The sequence below is a fragment of the Phyllobates terribilis genome, unplaced genomic scaffold, assembly GCF_046119375.1.
Source record: "Phyllobates terribilis strain yellow unplaced genomic scaffold, ASM4611937v1 Scaffold_1__5_contigs__length_1240528914, whole genome shotgun sequence".
In the NCBI taxonomy this organism is placed as follows: domain Eukaryota; kingdom Metazoa; phylum Chordata; class Amphibia; order Anura; family Dendrobatidae; genus Phyllobates; species Phyllobates terribilis.
In genome coordinates this window covers 1,071,556,733-1,071,580,129 of record NW_027362761.1, presented here as the reverse complement: position 1 = coordinate 1,071,580,129, position 23,397 = coordinate 1,071,556,733, and the positions used below count along the sequence as shown (strand labels likewise).

The 23,397-nt window shown below is 39.2% G+C and overlaps 1 protein-coding gene across 3 annotated transcripts in view; it reads right to left on the bottom strand.

Moving 5' to 3' along the window:
* Window positions 1–6,317: 6,317 nt before the first annotated feature.
* The window catches only part of LNX1 (ligand of numb-protein X 1), a 314,205-nt gene continuing 297,125 nt past the window's right edge, over window positions 6,318–23,397 (bottom strand). For all 3 annotated transcript variants that reach the window (XM_073645490.1, XM_073645491.1, XM_073645492.1), the window contains 2 exons: window positions 11,606–11,764; window positions 6,318–9,285 (listed from right to left, as the gene is read on the bottom strand). In XM_073645490.1, the coding sequence (XP_073501591.1) occupies window positions 9,150–9,285; window positions 11,606–11,764 (295 nt within the window). In that variant the 3' untranslated portion in view covers window positions 6,318–9,149. The remainder of the gene's footprint in view (window positions 9,286–11,605; window positions 11,765–23,397) is intronic.

Genomic DNA, 23,397 nt, shown 5'->3' with positions numbered 1-23,397 from the left:
ACAGCAGGAGATAGGGGTTAAAACACAGATTTCAGTGATGCCTCTCATCAAGCTCAGTGGTTTTGTTTGCTTGCAATAATTGTTTTAGCACCAGGAGTTTATCATTGCTTGGACACAGCAGCATGTGCATGCTAGTCTGACACACCCCCTCCTGTGATGAGCAGCTCACTGTCTATGGACAGTGTGTAGACAGATTCTGGTGTGGGCGGGGTTAGCTTCCTGAGCTCTGCTGTATTGCTAAATCTAAAACCCCTGATTGTGTCAGAACGGCTGCACCCAGAAAGTGATACATCAATGGATTCAGCTTCTCTTTCCCTACATCAGGCTGCTCTCGGATGAGATGGCAATAACCTGCTGATAGATTCCCTTTAAGGCTATTAGACCTGGGGTTGGGCTAAAGTGTAGCCATATTACGGCCATGTACATAACTAGAAACTGTGCCTGCTGGAAAATAATAAAAAAACAAAGGTTGAGAATGCTTTATCAACAAGGAACATTTATGAAATGTGGCCGATTTCATGTGGTGCCCCTGAAGCTGGCGGTGTCTGTATAGCGGCCAATCCAGGGCTGTTTTGTTTTTGCCTTTCATCATGAAGATATTTACACTGGATTCTCCGCTGAGTCCTGGATTGCTAAATTTGATGGTTTTTACAGGACACGCACAGACACGTTTTCATAAATACCTTTCTGTATTTGGACATTAGTATAAAGTATTTATATCAGACATTATTCCAGTATTAAACACAAGCATCCCAGGTTTATGAAAAGGATGGCACGGCGTCATGGCACATGAGGATGATACGGGTAGGGCACAGCCTGGTTTGGGAAAGTAGTGCCATAATTCGTCCTAATTTCCAAGTGGGAATGTTGGCAGCAATGTAAAACTAACATGAACCCCTTGGCTGAAAAATTCACTGAAAGTCAATATTTTTTTCCTGGAAGCAGCACATGGAATAATGTTATAGCAGCCGTCCAATGTAAACTGGGAGGATGAACTGGATTTTTGTGTCTTTGGTGTTACTGTTGAATAGGGTGCTCATTATTATTATTAGTATTACTCTAAAAAAGTCATTTTATTTAGGTTCATCAACATACCCATTCAGTGTAAAAACAAACAAACAAAAAAATTGTACTGGGAACCAGTTTCACTCCTAACCCGTCCCAACTACTTATTAAAACAAGATTGCTTTGTGTCACTATACTATGAGAGCCACTAGTTATTTCTCGGTCAGTGATGTACTAGATCTTGTTTTTTTGCAGAATAAGCTCTAGTTTTTATCAATACAGTTTTGGGATAGACACTACTTTCTGACCGCTTTCCTAAAAACTGCAATTCTGCTGTTTGGATAGATTTTATTTTAGCATTCACCCTATGGGATAAATTAGATTTTAGTAGTTTGGACAATTATGCACAATGATGCCAAATATGTCATTTCATTTTTCTTCTTGGGCAAAAGGGCTGTTATTTAAACTGCAATATATATATATTTTTAACTTTTCTACTATTTTTATTAGTCCCCTATAGCACTTGAATCTGTGATTACGTGGTCGCTTATACAATTACTTGTAATACTGTGGTTTGCAGTCTATTGTAAAAATGACGATCTCGTAAAAAGCCCAGGCTTCAGAAGCGTTTAAAAGGGACTTTGTCAGCACAGAATGACCTCAAAACCAAGCACAGGAACTCCGTTTGTCATGGTAGGGCCAATCATTTGTACACACCTTCCCACCTACTTGTTGTCCCTCTATCTCCCCCCTCTTCTTTGATTGACAGCTCTGGCTTCATAGAGCCAGAGAAGAGAGGAGATAGATGGTGGGAAGGTGTATATAAATATTTGGCCCCGCCATGGTGCACCGTGCCCCTGTACTTGGTTTGAACAGTCATTCTGTACTGACATGACAGACAAGGGGGCCTTCAGTCGGCTCCTAGCTGCCATGATAACACCATCAGCACCTCATGATCCCTTTCACCTCTTCACGATTAGCAGCAGTAGTACTGAGCTACACTCGGATGCTGGCTGTATAACACAGCCGACACCAACAGCGTATGGAAGATGTCCCAAAGAGTTAAATAGATCTATTTGACCTGATGAGACTGGTGTACTTGCTTTGGAAATCCATGTCCTCATAGCTACATAATACTTTTGGAAAAAAAAATAATTGAATGATATTTAATTAGCTATTTTAGTTCAGACGTCTGCTCTAGGAGTCTAATATTTGACTCTAATTATGTTACTATGTTGTGTATTGTATTTAGAGTTACAAAGTCAATTTTTTAACACCGTCCTCTGCAGACTGACCTACGTAGACCTAATTGTCTAATTCAAGCACAACCTTATCACTACTATACTGGTCTATGCTATCACTATCAATCACCTAATACACTGTATCCATCGTCATATTCCTCCATTACACTGCACATTTACTGTATATTTGGCTTTATGGCTGCAGTCACCATATAAACATTTGCTTTTTTTGCTCAAAGCATCAAGGAAAGTAACATGAAGATAGCTGTACTGAGAAACCAATTCAATGAATATTGCACTAAAAACATCACAAAAAAATGTTTTTTTTATATTTAATATATTACTAGATCATACATGTGTTAGCGAGAGCCCAATACCTACAAGCTGCGAGCAACAAGCTGGACCCAATCTTTCACTGGAGAGGAGCGAGATCCCACTCATTTGGGCAAAAACGTACATATATATTTATATATGTATGTGTACATATATATATATATATATATATATATATATATATAAGTAATTCATCAAGATTGTCCTTCAGGCCACACAATGGTCAGAGGTGAGAGATGACATGTTCTCTTCCTCTCTGTGATTATTGATTTCCTACAACAGCAAAAACTTGTAAAGAAAACTGCACAAAAGTGAAAGCCGGTGCGGAGCTCAGATGTGCAGCGGGCTCAGTATTATGCGGATTTTCACCCTATTCACTGCTTAGTAAATGGAGCAGGGAGAAATCCACAGCAACATACACATGGGCGTTCAGTGCGGATCTGTAATCAAATCCGCAGAGGAGATTTTCCGCAATGTGTGAACTTAGAGACCAATAATGATAAAGTGCAGGACAGGGAAAAAGCTGATGGGTGTTTGGTGGGTGAGCCCCGCTCATCTTGGCTGCCAGGATGTATACTATGATATTCTTCTACTGATTAACGCTTTACTTCAATACGTTTTCCCCCTGGCACGCCACTCTTATTCCATAGTGCATATGGCATTACAAATTGATTACATTTTATCCTTTCTACTTGGATTATTACTTCTTTTCTCTTTGATTCACCCACCACCACGTGTCCATTGTGTCCTCTGTTTTGGGACAATTACCATTATTATTAACTTTTTTGTCTTATCGTTTTTTTTGCAATAAAAGTTATTTATCATTTTCATTCATTTTTCCCTGTCTTGCACTTCATTATTATTGGTCGCTGCTTTATACTAGTGCTACTCAATAGACTCAAGACTCAATAGCCAGGAAGCTTAAGCTTGAAAATACAGAAAAATCTTTAAATGAGAAGGTGTGTCCAAACTTTTGGTCTGTATTATATATATATATATATATATATATATATATATATATATATATATATATGTATGTGTGTGTGTGTGTGTGTGTAAATATATATATATATATATATATATATATATATATATATATATACACATACAGTACAGACCGAAAGTTTGGACACACCTTCTCATTTAAAGATTTTTCTGTATTTTTATGATTATAAAAATTGTACATTCACACTGAAGGCATCAAAACTATGAATTAACACATGTGGAATTATATACTTAACAAAAAAGTGTGAAACAACTGAAAATATGTCTTATATTCTAGGTTCTTCAAAGCAGCCACCTTTTGCTTTGATGACTGCTTTGCACACTCTTGGCATTCTCTTGATGAGCTTCAAGAGGTAGTCACCGGAAATGGTTTTCACTTCACAGGTGTGCCCTGTCAGGTTTAATAAGTGGGATTTCTTGCCTTATAAATGGGGTTGGGACCATCAGTTGTGTTGTGCAGAAGTCTGGTGGATACACAGCTGATAGTCCTACTGAATAGACTGTTAGAATTTGTATTATGGCAAGAAAAAGAGCAGCTAAGTAAAGAAAAACGAGTGGCCATCATTACTTTAAGAAGTGAAGGTCAGTCAGTGCGAAAAATTGGGCAAACTTTGAAAGTGTCCCCAAGTGGAGTTGCAAAAACCATCAAGCGCTACAAAGAAACTGGCTGACATGAGTACCGCCCCAGGAAAGGAAGACCAAGAGTCACCTCTGCTTCTGAGGATAAGTTTATCCGAGTCACCAGCCTCAGAAATCGCAGGTTAACAGCAGCTCAGATTAGAGACCAGGTCAATGACACACAGAGTTCTAGCAGCAGACACATCTCTTCAACAACTGTTAAGAGGAGACTTTGTGCAGCAGGCCTTCATGGTAAAATAGCTCCTAGGAAACCACTGCTAAGGACAAGCAACAAGCAGAAGAGACTTGTTTGGGCTAAAGAACACAAGGAATGGACATTAGACCAGTGGAAATCTGTGCTTTGGTCTGATGAGTCCAAATTTGAGATCTTTGGTTCCAACCACAGTGTCTTTGTGCGACGCAGAAAAGGTGCGACGCAGATGGACTCTACATGCCTGGTTCCCACCGTGAAGCATGGAGGAGGAGATGTGATGGTGTGGGGGTGCTTTGCTGGTGACACTGTTGGGGATTTATTCAAAATTGAAGGCATACTGAACCAGCATGGCTACCACAGCATCTTGCAGCGGCATGCTATTCCATCCGGTTTGCGTTTAGTTGGACCATTTATTTTTCAACAGGACAATGACCCCAAACACACCTCCAGGCTGTGTAAGGGCTATTTGACCAAGAAGGAGAGTGATGGGGTGCTACTCCAGATGACCTGGCCTCCACAGTCACCAGACCTGAACCTAATCGAGATGGTTTGGGGTGAGCTGGACCGCAGAGTGAAGGCAAAAGGGCCAACAAGTGCTAAGCATCTCTGGGAACTCCTTCAAGATTTGTTGGAAGACCATTTCCGGTGACTACCTCTTGAAGCTCATCAAGAGAATGCCAAGAGTGTGCAAAGCAGTCATCAAAGCAAAAGGTGGCTACTTTGAAGAACCTATAATATAAGACATATTTTCAGTTGTTTCACACTTTTTTGTTAAGTATATAATGCCACATGTGTTAATTCATAGTTTTGATGCCTTCAGTGTTAATGTACAATTTTCATAGTCATGAAAATACAGAAAAATCTTTAAATGAGAAGGTGTGTCCAAACTTTTGGTCTGTACTATATATATATATTTCATCATTTTATAGCTTAGTCTTTTCTTCTGATATTAGAAAGATCAATTGCTTGTTTACTTCATTCTTTTGTCTTTATTAAACCCAAATTAGAAGAGAAGAACTTTTGAGATGATTTTCTCCTTCCTTGTCCCAGGATCTGTTTCCCCTTGTGAATAAAGATGGCTTCTGCCTTATTAGACACCTAAGGTATATGGAAACCCTTCGCCCGTGGAATGTTTCTGGACCTATAGGGAGGACGGAGGGGATGTCTGGGCAGGTTCCCCAGCTGTTTTCTAGCTTGCTTTTTAGTGACGGCCCCTATATGTTTACCATAGAGGTCAGCAACCTATGGCGCTCTAGCTGTTGTGAAACTACAACTCCCAGCATACTGTGCAGGCTATGAGAAGGAATCCATTCCATCCACTGGTTGCTTTGCACTGTTTTTATCCAGAGTTCATAATAAACAATGATATAATGTCAGATGCGGCACGCACAGTAGTGTTTAGCATGGATATACTATCATTCTGCAGTGGGTTTTGCTCTTCATGTTGGTTTGTTGTATGTAATTATTGTTCATTACTTTGGTCACTGTAATTATCCTACAAAAATCTAAAAATAAAGGAAAACAAACGTCTTCTGGTGTTCTCCATATGTCACCGTATTTCCTCTGGGTTATGGGAATGATGGGTTGTAAGAATATATATGCAGGACACATATACTCTCCAGCGCCCAAGCTGGTTATTCACCTTTTGGTCCGATAGAAATCCCTGAAAGTTATAGTGATTTTACCAAGGAATGTTTCGTATTTCTTAGAATCTTGTGGAACCGAATGGAGATGATAGGCAGCACCCGATAGTATTATATTCTGACGGATCACAATGGCAGGACTTTGCTGTACGCTGTAAAGTGCATTGTTGTCCTCCTTCATTTTCAGCCTCCTAGTAATTGCAATGTAAGTCTCCGATTGTGATACCAAAGTGTTTGGAGCCATTTATAATGGAGGAGTACATGAGGGTGATGAAGCGCAGTATTGTCGCATTCTGCTGAATTGGGATCAGATGACATACACATATTATGATGAGGATACAGATATATAGGAGATGATCAATATTTCATTTAGAACTTATTAGTGGAGATATCTCGATAATGACAGTTCACCATACATGATACCACTGTCATACGGAAACTAATTTTTATCACTTTTTTTTTTAATAATTATAGTTGACAAGTAATTATTATCCCTATTGGCGTACATGGGAAAGAGTTTGCACAAATATGAGATTCTTCTGATCTACACAGCAACCATTTAAAGCAATATAGTCGTTTTGATCTTCATTCAAAGTGAATGGTTAGTTACAATATCTCTATAATAAATTTTTTTGCCATAAATGAACGTACCAGTTCACACTAATTTACAGAATACAGGGTCTCTGCTCTGTTTGTTTGATACAGAAATAAGTGATACAATTGTAGATTTGTTAAATACAAACATTTCTGTGGCACAAGGCTGCCACCAGGGGGAGCAAACTAATAACGGCTTCATAGAGTTGCCATTAAATTTAATAAGACTTCGGCCAGGGCTTCATTGCAAGTCGTGCAAACTGGGCTGTTGAAATTGCAAATACTGATAGTAAATGCACTTATGCTGACAAATCCAGCAGGGTTTAATTTCTACTGTCCTGTTAGGGTCAAGGTTACTTAAAGGGAATCTTTCAGCAAGTTTTTGCAGAGGACAGCATGAGGTAAGGGCTGAGACACTGATTTCAGGGATGTGTCACTTATCAGGCTGCGTGCTGTAGTTTCCATGCAATTAATGTTTTATCCCCAAGAGATTATCACTGCTGGACTACAGCTCACATGAGCCCTGGTCTGACCACGCCTACTCCTTGAATATGCAACTTACTGTCAATATACAATGTACACAGAAGCTGAAGTTGAAGTGTGGGCGGGGTTAGCTTTCTGAGCTCTGCTACATGATACATCTAAGAACTCTGATTGTGTCACAACTGCAGCACCCCGTAAACTAAGTGCCACATCGCTGGAATCAGGGTCTCTCTCCCTACATCATGCTGCTGTTAGATGAGGTAGCAAAAACCTGGTGAACGATTCCCTTTAACCACATGAGCAAGTTGCTGTGTATCCTTAGCCTTGAATTAATCTATCTTTAGTTTGCTCCCCTTAGTGAAATGATTATTTTTTGTATTTGAACACACAAGTTTAATGCTTTGGGAAGTGGTGAGAGGCACGGGCTGGAGGATCTTCACAGATTCCATCATTCCTACCATAATAACAGAACTGCGCTATAAATGACGGATCCCAGTCAAACCCACTTATATTAAATATGTCTCTGGAGCGCCGCTGCTGTCTGGCATGCAGGGGTCCAGCACTGCTGTTATTTCCCTTAATGGAACAGAAATACAGAAATAACTAGCACAACTTATGGTATTTACAATGATAACTAAATAGATTTCTTATCCAATACATTAAAGAGCTTATGAGAATATTTCACTAAAGAATCAAGAAATATTATGTTTTGAAGTTGTCCAAGATTCTAAAAGAAAAACCTTATATTTTCCAAAAACAGCGCCACTTTGGTGTATGGTTTGTGCTGGTATTGCAGTTTATCGCTATGATTAAGTTGTTAGTGCCACTGTTTCTTGAAAAAAAAAATACTTTTAAAATCCTGAACAAACCCTTTTTATGGCGAATGATAGAATCCAGAATTGTTAAAATGTTGGATTTTTGTGCCATAGTTAATAAAATTAGGGGTCATTTGGTTGTAATAAAAGCAACAATCTAAATTATATATTATATTTCCAATATTGATAAGCTTCCAAAATGTGTAAGTGTACTGTGTACTGCTTCATCATATATAACGACCAAACACTAGAGAGACGTATCACCCAGAGATGAGAAAGTCGAAGACACCATTGCAGTGCACCAATTAGGCCATGTTCACACGTTCAGCATTTGGTCAGTATTTTTTTCATCAGTATTTATAAGCCAAAATCAGGAGTGGAACAATCAGAGGAAAAGTATAATAGGAACACGTCACCACTTCTGTATTTATCACCCACTACTGGTTTTGGCTTACACATACTGGTGTAAAATACTGACCAAATACTGAACGTGTGAACGTGGCCTAATACTGAGCTACTTGGGAAACGTCACCATCTTCATTAACAATTTCTTTCAAAATGGCATCCTCCGCTTAATGAATGTTCAACGTTGGCCCAAATTGTTTAGATATGGTGATTTGGCAAATAGAGAAAAGTATAACACAGAGGCCACAAACAGTTCAATGCGGTCATTAATTTTGGTTTTGACATGGCGGCTGATCAGTTCGGTAACGATGACTTTGGAACCTGAAGGAAACTGGACGTAACAACTTTGTTTGCGTTACCTTCCGGGTACGAGACGTCAATGGCGAATTCCAGTATAACAAATGCATGGCGGATCTAGTAAGACTGAATTCAGTGTGTCCTCGATGTGTGCTCACATCCGCAGTGGTGGAGGAATGATGTATACAGTATGTTAATGTAACACACAGATACTGGGAGTAACACACAGATAACATCTGTCACATAACTGACAACAAACATCTACACAGTTAGATTCCTCTTCAGGAAGGTGTGAAAGTGCTTGATCTCTGGAGTTTTAAGAACACATTTTTGTTTTGTTTTTTTGTATTTTTTTGCATGCATGAAAAACACATCTGTGGTCATTTACACCCAAAACTGACAAACGAGTGTTTATAAAAATCTATTACCGGTAATAAGAACACGTGAGAAGCAGAACGTCGTGTGGAATGTAAGATAAGTGACAGTGACGCACTGTCTACAAGAAGGAGCCGGGCCAGGACACAATGGTCAGCACCACTCTTCCCTTCAGTTCCTTTAGCATCCTTACTAGAAGGTTGTAGGGTATCCCAGACGTGCATCTGCCATTGACAGCCAAGAGAATATCGCCGCACCTGCAAAGAGACGTAGCACAGGTTACAGTTTATAACATACAAATGGGTCATTCAAGTCCCGGATTTTCTGAGACTTTACTATATAAGATCCAACTTCTGACCACCCCACAATCAGAGTATTTGTTCACTGGACAAAGCGACTGCAAAATTGAAATGGCCTATGCACTTAGGAATAATTATTTAAAAAGATGGTCCTCTTGGAACACAATCTTTCCTCCAAGTAAGAAAACCCTACACATGTAAAATGACCATTCCTTTCTTCGCCAGATTTTATGTTAGTATATGAGAAATGTTGAATAATGTTCATTATTGATATCCCATTTATATATTCTTAGATGATCTCTTATTTTTGTTACTTTCCCCTTTTTATATTTTCCCTCCTTTATCCCTCCCCTATTACTTATTCTTGTTAATATTTACCTTATCCTTTCCTCTTCCCCCCTTTCTTTATTCCTGCTCCTTTTTCCGTCCCTTATATTACCCCTTCCTTTTTCCCTTATTTCTTTTCCATAGTTATAATCTTCCTTCCCTCCTTTTTTCTCTGCAATTTGAGTAGATATAGATATGGAAATGTATATTTCAATATTTTACTATTTTCCCCTTTCCCCCATATTCTAAAAAAAAACCTTCAATAAAAATAACCCTCCACTGATCTGATATTGGGGAACGAAATCAATATTAAAAAAACCCTCAAAACCCAAATTGACTTTAATGCCATTCATCGTCTGCCAATGAGTGATACATAATTACTTGATGATTCATGACCATTAATATTACGAACATCTAGTTCCAGAACTATTGTCCGAACGCTCCACTTTTCTAAGAACAGTATGATATATTCTTCTTCTTTGTCATGGAAGTTTTATAATTGTTATCAAATGCTTCCAATTAACTAATATTAAGCTGAGTTACTTTTCTATACAAATAATAATTTCAGTCTTGATTCCTGTAACCAGAAAACGAGAGTAATGTAGAACGGGATCATGAAATTCTGTATTATAAGTGAGTTCCCGTAAACTTTGCAGGTTTTCTCCCTCCTACACTGTATACTGGGAAAGGATCTAGAGTGGATACATTGTCATTCCATATAAGACTAGGATTGTACGACAGTGACACAGAGCCGCCTATAAGTAACGCTAAAATTGCAATCATGATGAAATTTCAGTGTTTCCCTATGGGGAAAAAGGCAAGAGTGACCTTGTAACAAGTGCATAATTTATGACATATTGGATTTTCTGTAAAGACTGCAAAGTCACTTGTGATTCTGTCTCCTATGAAGAAACATCAAAGTTGTGGAGTATTCGCAATTCACAGAGAACTTGTGCCTTCATGTAGGCCTTGATATTTGTGGCTAAAGTTTTTCTACCAATTTGCAAATGTGAAAAGCCACCCTAAAATGTCCTAATAGTCCCCCAAAATGTAAACCACATGCATTATATATGAAGGAATTGTTGACCCAGGAGAAAGGGCTATTTCAGAAGATTTGGAAACATTTCTTTCTTTTCATGAACATCCCTAAATATAAAGATGGAACCATTATTATCTGCTCCCCCTGCTTTTCGCATTCCTCCTATAACTCTTGGACTAATCACTTATTACATCTTTTCTTCTGACCCCATGAAACCTACATGCCAATTCCTCCTCCTTCATTTTGTTTCTTGACTTTTTATGCACATACCATATTAAAGGGAATGTGTCACCAGGATTTCTCACCCCAAACTATTTATATCTGTATGTAGCGGTTTCAAAAACAAGTTAAGCAATACCTGTAAATGGCCAGTCCATTCTTCTGTTACTGAGAAATCAGAGTTTGAATTGGTATGTGAGGCTGTAGATCTGAAGCCTCTGTCACTCCAGCTCTATTCCCCGCACAGTGCTGCCTCCTCCTGCTTGACTGACAGCCTGTATGATGTGTGATTTCATGCAAAGGAGCTATCAGTCAAGCAGGATGTGCTTGGAGGGGAGTAGAGCTGGAGTGACAGAGGCTTTAGATCTTCAGCCTTATTTGCATATCAATTCAAAAGCTGATTTCTCAGTTATGGAGGAATGGACTGGCCATGTAAAGGTATTACTGGACTTGTCTTTGAAAGAGCTACATGTGCATATAAATGGTTTGGGGTGAGAAATCCTGCTGACGGATTCCCTTTAAGCGCGTATATCCATGAGCTAAACTGAAATAACACTTCTATTGGACTCTCTCACATAATACGTTCAGTTCCATTGTCTAACTGTTTAACTGTTTTCTTAACTCAAACATCAATAGACAGAGAAGGTGACAATGTATCTGATATCACGCTCAATGAGTAAAAGGATGAATTACCTTATTCTTCCGTCGTTGTAAGCAGGGGTGCCCTCTAGTATGGATTTAATAAAAAATGGCTTGTTCCGGTTGCAATCCTCCGAACCTCCTACAAAGCTAAAGCCCAGGCTCCCTGCTGTATTCCTCCTCAGCACAATTTCTCTGCAGCTGTACAAATACCTAAATACAGAGAAGTGGAAGTGTTTATTCATCTCTTAATCGCCAAGAAACCTTGTTCAATTGTCTTCTTGTTTGCTTTGGATCACACATGTCTTAATATGACGTGTATTCACTTGCTGAATGACTTTGTCTTCCTCTATTACACATCATCTCAGCTGTCAGTACAGAGTTGCTTACAGAAGCACTCCCATGCAAATTGTTATGGGCTCAACCTGTATGAATATACATACAGTACAGACCAAAGTTTGGACACACCTTCTCATTTAAAGATTTTTCTGTATTTTCATGACTATGAAAATTGTACATTCACACTAAAGGCATCAAAACTATGAATTAACACATGTGGAATTATATACTTAACAAAAAAGTGTGAAACAACTGAAAATATGTCTTATATTCTAGGTTCTTCAAAGTAGCCACCTTTTGCTTTGATGACTGCTTTGCACACTCTTGGCATTCTCTTGATGAGCTTCAAGAGGTAGTCACCGGAAATGGTCTTCCAACAATCTTGAAGGCAATTTTGATGCCTTCAGTGTGAATGTACAATTTTCATAGTCATGAAAATACAGAAAAATCTATAAATGAGGTGTGTCCAAACTTTTGGTCTGTACTGTATAGTATAGTGTAAGTGTAGTAATATACTCTCCAATAGACGTTTGAGTGACGTGATTGAAGTTCCGACTCTCCGGATCATACTGGGGTCTCTACATGAGCCGGATATATAAATACACCTACGCTGCACGACATATACATTCACACAAGCATAGCCCATAAAAGCTATAATGGGAGTGTTTCTTTAAAAAAGTGAAATCCCTAAGCCGCCTCTAATAAACCTAAATCTCAATGTTATAGACATGGACACAAATATGATCCTTGGATTAGACACTTAAAGGGGTTATCCAGGACTATTTGATTTTTTTCACTATGGGTCTAAGAACTAATAGGTAGGTCATTGCTAACTACCTACCTGTCCTGTCTGGTGCCGATCTCTGCCAGACTGCTCTTGATGGCAATTCAGCGTCATCCCCTGACGTTACATCAACAGAGCAACATATTTTCTTCCACTCTGCTTTGTTGACGGGGCATGACTGCCAACATCATGCTGATTGATCATGCTGCCCGCTGCCTAACTGCAGGGAGCCAGCTGTCAGTCAGCATGACGTCGGCAGTCATGCCGCGTCAACCCAACAGTTCAAAAAATGAAGAGTTGCTCTGTTGATGTGAAGCAGCATAATTGCTGGCAGGAGGGGTCCATTAGCAGCTACCTGCCTGTTAGTTCTTAGGCGCTTTATAGTAAAAAAAAAATCAAATAGTCCCAGATAAACCCCTTTAAAGGAATATCTGATTTTCCATCCTTCTGATCATATAACATTACAGTATTTTTTCTTGTAAGAGGTTGTCCACATTTCTATACTAAAATAGAAGTAGAAGGAGGGGGTCCAGCACCACTTAAGTGGAAAACTATTTAAAAATCTAAATTTATTGAAAAATATTAAAAATTCATGATTAAAAGTGTTATGTCAGAAGCATGCTCACTGACGCGTTTCGAACAAACAGTTCTTAATTCTAGTGTTGCACCACAAGATATACAGTCCGTGCATCTCTGGAATACAGTGTGCTGCCTACCTGGTGCTCGAGTCCGGCACATCGCTGATCGGGTTGACAGATTACTGGGAGGGGCTGGTGAGGACCCAGCGGTCATGGTGCACATTGGCACAAATGACAAAGTTAGAGGTAGGTGGAAGGTCCTTAAAGATTATTTCAGGGAATTAGGCTGCAAGCTGAAAGCAAGGACCTCCAAGGTGGTATTCTCTGAAATACTACCGGTACCATGTGCCACGCCAGAGAGGCAATGGGAGATTAGGGAGATAAAGAAGTGGCTCAAGAACTGGTGTAGGAAGGAGGGATTTGGGTTCCTGGAGAACTGGGCCGACTTCTCAGTTGGCTACAGACTCTACGCTAGGGACCGGCTGCACCTTAATGGGGAGGGTGCAGCTGTGCTGGGGGAGAAAATGGCTAGAAGGTTGGAGGAGTGTTTAAACTAGGGATTGGGGGGGAGGGTATTCATTTTATAGGTGGGGAAGATAGTGCAGATAGTGACCTGGGCACAAATAATGAAATTGGGGGTGGGGTTAGAACAGTCAATAAAGTAAGAAGGAATAGAGGTACAGAGAGATACATAAAATGCATGTACACTAATGCCAGAAGCCTCACCAACAAAATGGAGGAATTAGAATTAATTATGTTGGAAAATAATTATGACATGGTAGGGATCTCTGAGACGTGGCTGGACGAGAGCCATGACTGGGCAGTTAATTTACAGGGCTATAGTCTGTTCAGAAATGACCGCACAAACAAGCGAGGGGGGGCGTTTATATGTAAAATCATCCTTAAAACCTGTCTTGCAGGAGGATATATGTGAATCTAATGAAAATGTAGAGTCCCTGTGGGTGGAGATAAGGGGAGGGGAAAAAAAAAATAAATTACTGATAGGGGTTTGTTATAAGTCTCCAAAAATAATGGAAGTAGCGGAGAATATCCTCGTAAAGCAAATAGATGAAGCAGTGACTCAAGGAGAAGTCATTATTATGGGAGACTTCAACTACCCTGAAATACATTGGGGGACAGAAACATGTAGTTCAAGCAAAGGAAATAGGTTTTTGACAACTATGAGAGACAATTACCTTTCACAACTGGTTCAGGACCCAACAAGAACGGGGGTACTGCTAGACCTAATATTAACCAATAGGCCAGACCGCATATCAAATATACCAGTTGGGGGTCACTTGGGTAATAGTGATCACAAAATAATACGTTTTCATGTAACCTTTAATAAGATGTGTAGTAGAGGGGTTACAAGGACACTAAACTTCAGGAAGGCAAATTTCCAACGGTTAAGAGATGATCTTAGTGCAATAAACTGGGACGATATCCTGAGACATAAAGCTACACAAAGCAAATGGGAGACATTTATTAACATCCTGAATAGGACCTGTGCACAATATATACCCCTTGGGAATAAACATGCTAGAAATAAGAGGAAACCACTATGGCTAAATAGAGCTGTAAGGGGCGCAATAAGTGACAAAAAGAAAGCATTTAGAGAACTAAAGCAAGTAGGTAGTGATGAGGCATTAAATAAATATAGAAGATTAAATAAATTATGTAAAAAACAAATCAAGGCAGCAAAGATTGAGGCAGAGAGAATCATTGCCAGAGAAAGTAAAAATAACCCCAAAATATTCTTTAACTACATAAATAGTAAAAAACTAAAAAATGATAGTGTTGGCCCCCTTAAAAATAGTCTGGGTGAAATGGTGGATGAGGATGAGGAAAAAGCCAATATGCTAAATGATTTTTTTTCAACCGTATTTACACAAGAAAATCGCACGACAGAAAACATGATTAGTGATAACAAAAATTCTCCAGTAAATGTCACTTGCTTAACCCAGCAGGAAGTACGGCGGCATCTAAAAATCACTAAAGTTGACGAATCCCCGGGCCCGGATGGGATACACCCGCGAGTACTGCAGGAATTAAGTAATGTCATAGATAGAACATTATTTTTAATCTTTAAAGATTCCATAATAACAGGGTCTGTACCACAGGACTGGCGTATAGCAAATGTGGTGCCAATATTCAAAAAGGGTACAAAAACTGAACTTGGAAATTATAGGCCAGTAAGCTTAACCTCTACTGTGGGTAAAATCCTGGAGGGTTTCATAAGAGATGCTATACTAGAGTATCTGAAGAAGAATAACCTCATGACCCAATATCAACATGGGTTTACAAGGGACCGTTCCTGTCAAACTAATCTGATCAGTTTTTATGAGGAGGCAAGTTCTGGACTGGACCAAGGAAATGCAGTGGATGTCGTGTATATGGACTTTTCAAAAGCTTTTTATACGGTTCCACACAAAAGGTTGATACATAAAATGAGAACAATGGGGGTAGGGGAAAATATATGTATGTGGGTTAAGAATTGGCTCAGTGATAGGAAACAAAGGGTGGTTATTAATGGAAAACACTCAGACTGGGTCTCAGTTAACAGTGGGGTACCACAGGGGTTAGTATTGGGCCCCCTTCTTTTTAACATATTTATTAATGACCTTGTAGGGGGCATACAGAGTAATATTTCAATATTTGCAGATGACACTAAACTCTGCAGGGTAATCAATACAGAGGAGGACAATTTTATATTACAGGAGGATCTATGTAAAATAGAAGCTTGGGCTGATAAATGGCAAATGAGCTTTAATGGGGATAAATGTAAGGTAATGCACTTGGGCAGAGGAAATAAAATTTATAATTATATACTTAATTGTAAAACACTGGGCAAAACTGTAACTGAAAAAGACCTGGGTGTATTGGTGGACGACAAGCTCACGTTTAGTGGCCAGTGTCAGGCTGCTGCTGCAAAGGCAAATAAAATAATGGGATGCATTAAAAGAGGCATAGATGCTCATGGGGAGAACATAATTTTACCTCTATACAAGTCACTAGTGCGACCACACTTAGAATACTGTGTACAGTTCTGGTCTCCGGTGTATAAGAAAGACATAGTTGAACTAGAGTGGGTGCAGTGAAGAGTGACCAAGGTTATTAGTGGACTGGGGGGTCTGCAATACCAAGACAGGTTATTACACTTGGGGTTATTTACTGTGGAAAAAAGAAGGCTTAGGGGTGATCTTATTACTATGTACAAGTATATGAGGGGACAGTACAAAGACCTTTCTACTGATCTTTTTACTCTGAGGCCTGAGCCGTGGACAAGGGGGCATCTTCTACGTCTGGAGGAAAGAAGGTTTAATCATAATCACAGACGCGGATTCTTTACTGTAAGAGCAGTGAGACTATGGAACTCTCTGCCGCATGATGTTGTAATGAGTGATTCACTGTTAAAATTTAAGAAGGACATGGAAGCCTTTCTTGAAAAGTATAATATTACAGGTTATAAATACTAGATTCCTTGATAGGGCGTTGATCCAGGGAACTAGTCTGATTGTCGTATGGAGTCGGGAAGGAATTTTTTCCCCAATGTGGAGCTTAGTGTTTGCCACATGGTTTTTTTTTGCCTTCCTCTGGATCAACAAGTTAGGCTATGGGTTGAACTAGATGGACTTAGTCTTCCTTCAACCTTAAAAACTATGTTACTATGTTACTATGTTACCTTTCTAAAAGGACTGGTGAGCTGGATTCAATATTATTTTTGGTTTACCACATTTCTATACTGTATACTGAATGCTTTCAAAAATAAGAGTGTTAATAGTTTATTTTTATCAATTAACAAAATGCAAAGTGAATGAACAGAAGAGAAATCAAAATCAAATCAATATTTGTCCACACTTTGTCCTCAGAACAGCACCAGTATTTCCAGGTGCTGTGGGTGAAGGAGGCTGGCTGACTGACTCATTTTAAAGGGAATCTGTCAACAGGCTTTTACTATTTAATCTGAGCGCAGCATAATATAGGGCAAATAAGCCCAATTCCAAGGATGTGTTACATAGTAAACTGTGTGTTGTAATTTCAATAAAATCAGTGTTTTATCAGCAGGAAATTATCCCGACAGGGCTAGGCCTCACGTGATTGGCAGTCAGGCTAATCTGTATAACCCCGCCCCCACCACTGATTGGCAACTTGCTGACATTGTACACAGGAGGTGTGGGCGGGGTTATACACAGCTCAGCATTCTAACCACTGCTTCATCTTCAGGAGAGAAAACAGGGATTATATCAAAACTGCAGCATACAGTCCCGTAGAGTTAGGCTGTCTTGCTCTATATTATACTGCTCTTAGGTTGCAAAGCAATAACCACTGACAGATTACCTTTAGTAGTTTAGCCAGCCCTTGCCTTTGTCACAGCCAATGACTATCTAGACTGGCTTAGCTATAGAAACACATTCTCCTGTGTTGAACACAAGCTGGAAGAAGAGCTGCCAGAATTCACAGTTAATGCAGAATTAACAGAAGTTTTGATGCACTTTTCTGTGCATTTTTTTTTCTGCAGTATCTTAAGACAAATAGAGGAATGAAGATAGAAGTGAACAGAAGCATCGGTATTTTTTGACTTTACTTTCGGATTAATTTTTGACTTTAGATAAATAAAAAAAAAACTGCATAAAACTTAACATTCAGAAATATATTTAAATTCTAAAATTCACTCTAAAAATAATAATTCACATAATATTGTTGACACACTCAGTCATTCTTTTTTCTTATTATTTATTATATTATTATTATTATATATTCTATATATCATTAAGGTCATTTCTGAATAGATCAGCTCAGAGACAACATAGTAAACCAAGATGCAGACCTAGGTGGCAGACTTGATCCATCCCACAACTGAGGACACAAATCCTTCAGCGCAGACTTCCTGCAAACTTGGAAATTATTTTTGTAAATGAGCTCATTAGACACAAAAAAATGTTATTTCACTTAATGATTATTAAAAAAAAAACTTTCCAGAACCAGCTCCACTGAAAATAAAGTTATTCATAGAAAGGCGAAAACATGTAAAGTGAAAGTCCTAGGGCCCAGCTGTCTGCCGTCCGGACCAGAAAGTATTTATTCTCTTTCAAGTAGATTTTATGAAATATTTTGACCCCCAATAACAAGCTGCAGTTTTATGAATATTAGAAGTTGCTTTTATGTTTCTGCTGTTTGCTGTGCATTTTATCATTGGCATAGTATGAATTTTACATATGCTCTGTGTTAAGGCATAACAAGGGGCTTGACCTCCAACCTCTTACCCCTGTGGTCTTACTGAACAAGTGGTACTAAACTAACACACGCAGCACTCTCACATTACATGGATGGTTGCACACCTACTGCTTCTCGGAACCATTAATGGAAAGTTATAGGGGGCATCACTCAACTGAAAGAGCAGGGATGCCAAAGTAAAAGCTGGAGGAGACACATGTGTGAAGCACGTCATTTATATTTTGTAAAAGGTTCCGTAACTTTTTCTTAAATATTTTTCTCCACTGTCCCTAATAAAAGGGGTTCCTAAGAAGGACCCCACTATGATGTCCAATTATGGAACAGAAATTATGATGGGACAACCTCATTAAAATAGTCAAATTCATACAAATTCAACATTTCTGCCCAAACTGAAAATATGGGAAGTATATCGGCATGAGAAAAGATCACTGATCTGCTCTGCCCTATAGTATAACATTGGTCCGAGTGCTATCAGATAAAATATCGGATAGCGCTCGGCCGTGTTATACGATCATGTGAGCGAGCCCTTAAAGGAGTTCTCAGCTCCCAGGGAAACTTTCGGTAAGTAGCACAGCTTGGCTGACGAAACGTGGGCGAAACGTACGTTGGGGCAAAGCTGACCCCACCACACGATATAAGTATAATCTTTTTCATTCTACAGACATAGTTCTAATAGGTAATCCAGGTATATACCTTCTGGATGTGCTGGGATTTTTAGTACTATGCACCTATCTTTTATTACTTGCATATATTGTGTCTTGTAGTGGTCTATAGGAATTTTCTGCTGTTTTTTTTATATTTAACTTCTTTGGTTTAATTACATATTTAAATAAAGCTATACCCTTTATGAGACTTGATGGCACTAATTTTTTGTTGGCATTGAATATTAACAGTGTGTAGTATTCACACTGTTAGGATTCGGCTCCGCCTGCTGGTTACAGAGGTCGACACGTGGCCACAAGTATGTGATTTGCAAACTTCCAGTTACATGCCAACTTCTCTCTATAGGAAACTGTCATATGTACATTACACACTGTTAGTATTCGCAAGCTGGACTGCTTGCTGAAAGTTTGTCCTGGGGTAGAAAACCCCTTTAATTTTATTTTCAGGTGGATTCTGGTTTGGCATACTCATTGGGAGTGCCAGCAATCGTTCCTCGAAGCCACCTTGTTGTCTCTACAATATATGTATTTTGTTACGAACCTTTGTGACTCCTTTTAAAGCGGCCATACACTGCTGTGTAGGCTCAGTTAAAGGGGTTTTCCCACAAACAAAAGTTAATTTTAGTCAATAGATAATAATTTCCACAATTGGATGTGTTTAAATAAAATGTTCCTGTGCTGAGATAATCTTATCAATGTGCCCCTGCTGTGTACTGTGTAATGTCTGTGTCTGACCGTACAGGAACATGGTCTGATCATACCACATCTCCTGGGCAGGGGAGGAAGGAAAAGAGTATACAGACAGGACAGCAGGGGATCACAGCTGATTCTTTCTGTGAGGTAAAACATTTCCCTGCCTGTTTTTAAACAATGTTTTACTTCAAAGAAAGAATAAGCTGTGATCACATACAGTCCTGTCTGCATACTCTTTTCCTTCTTCCCCTGCCCAGGAGCTGTGGTATGATCAGACCACGTCCCTGCATGGTGAGACACAGCCATTGATTAAATGAACTTTTGTTTGTGGAAAAACCCATTTAAGCTCGGTGTATATGGATATGTTTCCTCTAGAGGTAATGTAAATCTGATAAATTACACCACAATGTTTCTCCTTTGTCTAATTTTCACAGAATATCAAAAGAAAAGAAACTACAGTATATGCTTCCATATGAATCCAGAGTCAGACGGAGGTATAGTATTGCACTATGCACCATATAAAACACAGCTGTCTGCTCTGCGCATGAACTCAAATAGTCAAATATAGTAAAATAATCCTAAAATATAGATTGGTTGGTACTAAAGCAAATCTACTAAAGGTTAAAAATCCAAAGATGAATGTTGTTTTTGGATGATCCAAGCCAAACCTAGAAAGAATTTATTATGCCAGTTTCTGGGGCAACTTTCCTTCTGGAAGGAGATAGTTTTAATGGTGTAGATGGTTTTTATTTTTCTATTGCTGCCGCAAAACAGATAATGCATTTTTTGGGTATAGAGTGCTGTTTCTTCAGATTATAGAGGTTTACATGGTACAAGGGAAAACAAAGAACACCGGGCACCAGGACCAGCCCCGCGGGGCAATACCACTCCTCCCATTGCTGGGCAGTGCATACAATATAATAAATCATGTTAAAAACAATATAAATTCATAAACTTAGAAGTGCCACAGGCCATTTATATCATTGGTAAGAGTAAATACATACATAAGAATAGATGCATCAATAAATAAAAACAAAATAAAAAAAATAGTGAAGCAAATGAAATAAATAAACAGACGCAGATGACAAAATATATGCACAGAACTAGCAAGAAGTGCATGATCTGCATGTGTGCGTGGTGAATACCATAGGAATCTCATTTACAGTGTGTGTAACTATTGAACACAAGCGATAATGACTCCTGACAGCTTGGGGCCAGTGGAAGAGAACGTTATTCTATCCATGGACTCTTGAGATATGAAACAGTACAGGAGATGAATATTAATAGCAGAGTGAGGTCTGACTTCAGGCAAAGGCACCTTACAAACAAACCTCTTGTCGGCTCTGCATATGAATCAGTTTCAGGAAAGATGGTGTGTGGTATGAAGATATTATTACAATTAGAGGAAGGCAAAACATCAATGAAGTCAATGTTCTTCATCTCTGATAGAAAAAAAAAATCCTTGACTCCAAATATGACAAATCACATTCCAATACAACTCATTGGCTCCTTATAAAACCAATTCTTGTATGTATGCGAGAAAGGGAAATTATGCACATAACTGTATCACAGACCCATGTTACATATTCAGAATCCAACTTCCATAGAAATGTATGGGCCCACACTGTACCTCAGGGGGATTTTTCTCAGATCCATAAAAAAAATTATAAGATACAAATGGTGGCATTGTATTTTGCTTGCTGTATTACAGAAAAATGCTTTTAGGGTGCAAAACCAAAACCAACAAAACCAAATAAATGAGTCGGAGCACAAGTTGTACACATGCTCATTTTGCTTTTTTTCTTGTGTTTTGTCTATGAAATGGCCACAGTGTGAACGTGCTCTTACACATTGCACATATACCAACTGATGATCTGGCTCATTTGCTTGGTTTTGCTGTAGTTTCTTGAGCTAGGCATTTCATCTATATAGCTTCCCATGGATAGGTGGCCGAACAGTCGGGCCTGGGTCCTGCCATGCCCTTATTCACATTGAGGTTGGCTGACACAATGTAAGGTTTTAATACTAGAGACAGGTTAGACCATCCTGATGGGTACACCTTGTCGCAGTGGGATGGCTTTTACGCTTTTTGATCAAAACAGTGTTAACCCCTTTACAACCTATGACGTCTTAGTACGTCATAGGCTACCTCCCCCGGTTCAGTGAGGGCTCCGGCGCTGAGCCCGCACTGAACCGAGCACATGTCAGCTGATTCTTACAGCTGACATGTGCCCGCAACAGCCAGGGGTGGAATCGCGATCCACCCGCGGCTGTTAACATGTTAAATGCCGCTGTCAATCTCCGACAGCGGCATTTAACGCGCGCTTCCGGTAAGCGCGTCCTAAGCCCCGCCCATCGGCGACCCCGTCACGTGATCGCGGGTCACCGATGGGTGGGCATGACAACCCAGGGTCTGCAGCAGACACCTGCGGTAGTCATGAGCTGGTCGCTATGAGCGCCACCTAGTGGTCGGCGGTCATAGCACAGGACCAATTCTGCTATATGCAGGGGATCTGCTGATGCCCTGTATGTAGCAGAGGCGATCGGATAGTTGCTGCTTCTAGTCTCCTATGGAGACTATAGAAGCAAGCAAAAAGTGAAAAAAAAAAAGTTTTTAAAAATATAAAAAAAATTAAGAAAATATAAAAGTTTAAATCACAGCCCTTTCGCTCCTTTCAAAATAAAATATAAAAAAAAAACCCCTACGTACACATATTTGGTATCGCCGTGTTCAGAATCGCCCGATCTATCAATATAAAAAAAGAATTAATCCGAACGGTAAACGGCGTAACAAGAAAAAAATTCTAAATGCTAGAATTACATTTTTTGGTCGCCGCAAAATTGCAATAAAATGCAATAACGGGCGATCAAAACCGCGGATCTACCCCAAAATGTTATCAATAAAAACGTCAGTCCGGCACGCAAAAATTAAGCCCTCACCCAGCCCCAGATCCCGAAAAATGGAGACACTACAGGTCTTAGAAAATGGCGCTTTTTTTTTTTTTTTTACCAAATTTTGGAATTTTTTTTCACCACTTAAATATAAAAGAACCTCTACATGTTTGGTGTCTACGAACTCGTAATGACCTGTAGAATAAGAATGGCAGGTCAGTTTTAGCATTCAGTGAACGTGGTAAAAAATAAAAATAAAAAACAACTGTGGTATTGCACTTTTTTTGCAATTTCACCGCACTTGGAATTTTTTTCCCATTTTCCCGTACACGATATGGTAAAACTAGTAATGTCGTTGAAAAGTACAACTCGTCCCGCAAAAAATAAGCCCTCACATGGCCATATTGACCAAAAAATAAAAACGCTATGGCTCTGGGAACAAGGGGAGCAAAAAACGAAAATGCAAAAACGACAAAACCCAAGGTTGCGAAAGGGTTTTAAACTATGTACCCTATGTTATTACACATACTATTACTATTTACTTACTATAAGGTATATGCTATTTTTTTTTTCTTGGGAAATGGCCAAAGTGTGAACGTGCTCTTACGCATTGCACATATACCAACTTATGCACCGGCTCATTTTTTGGTTTTGATGTATGGC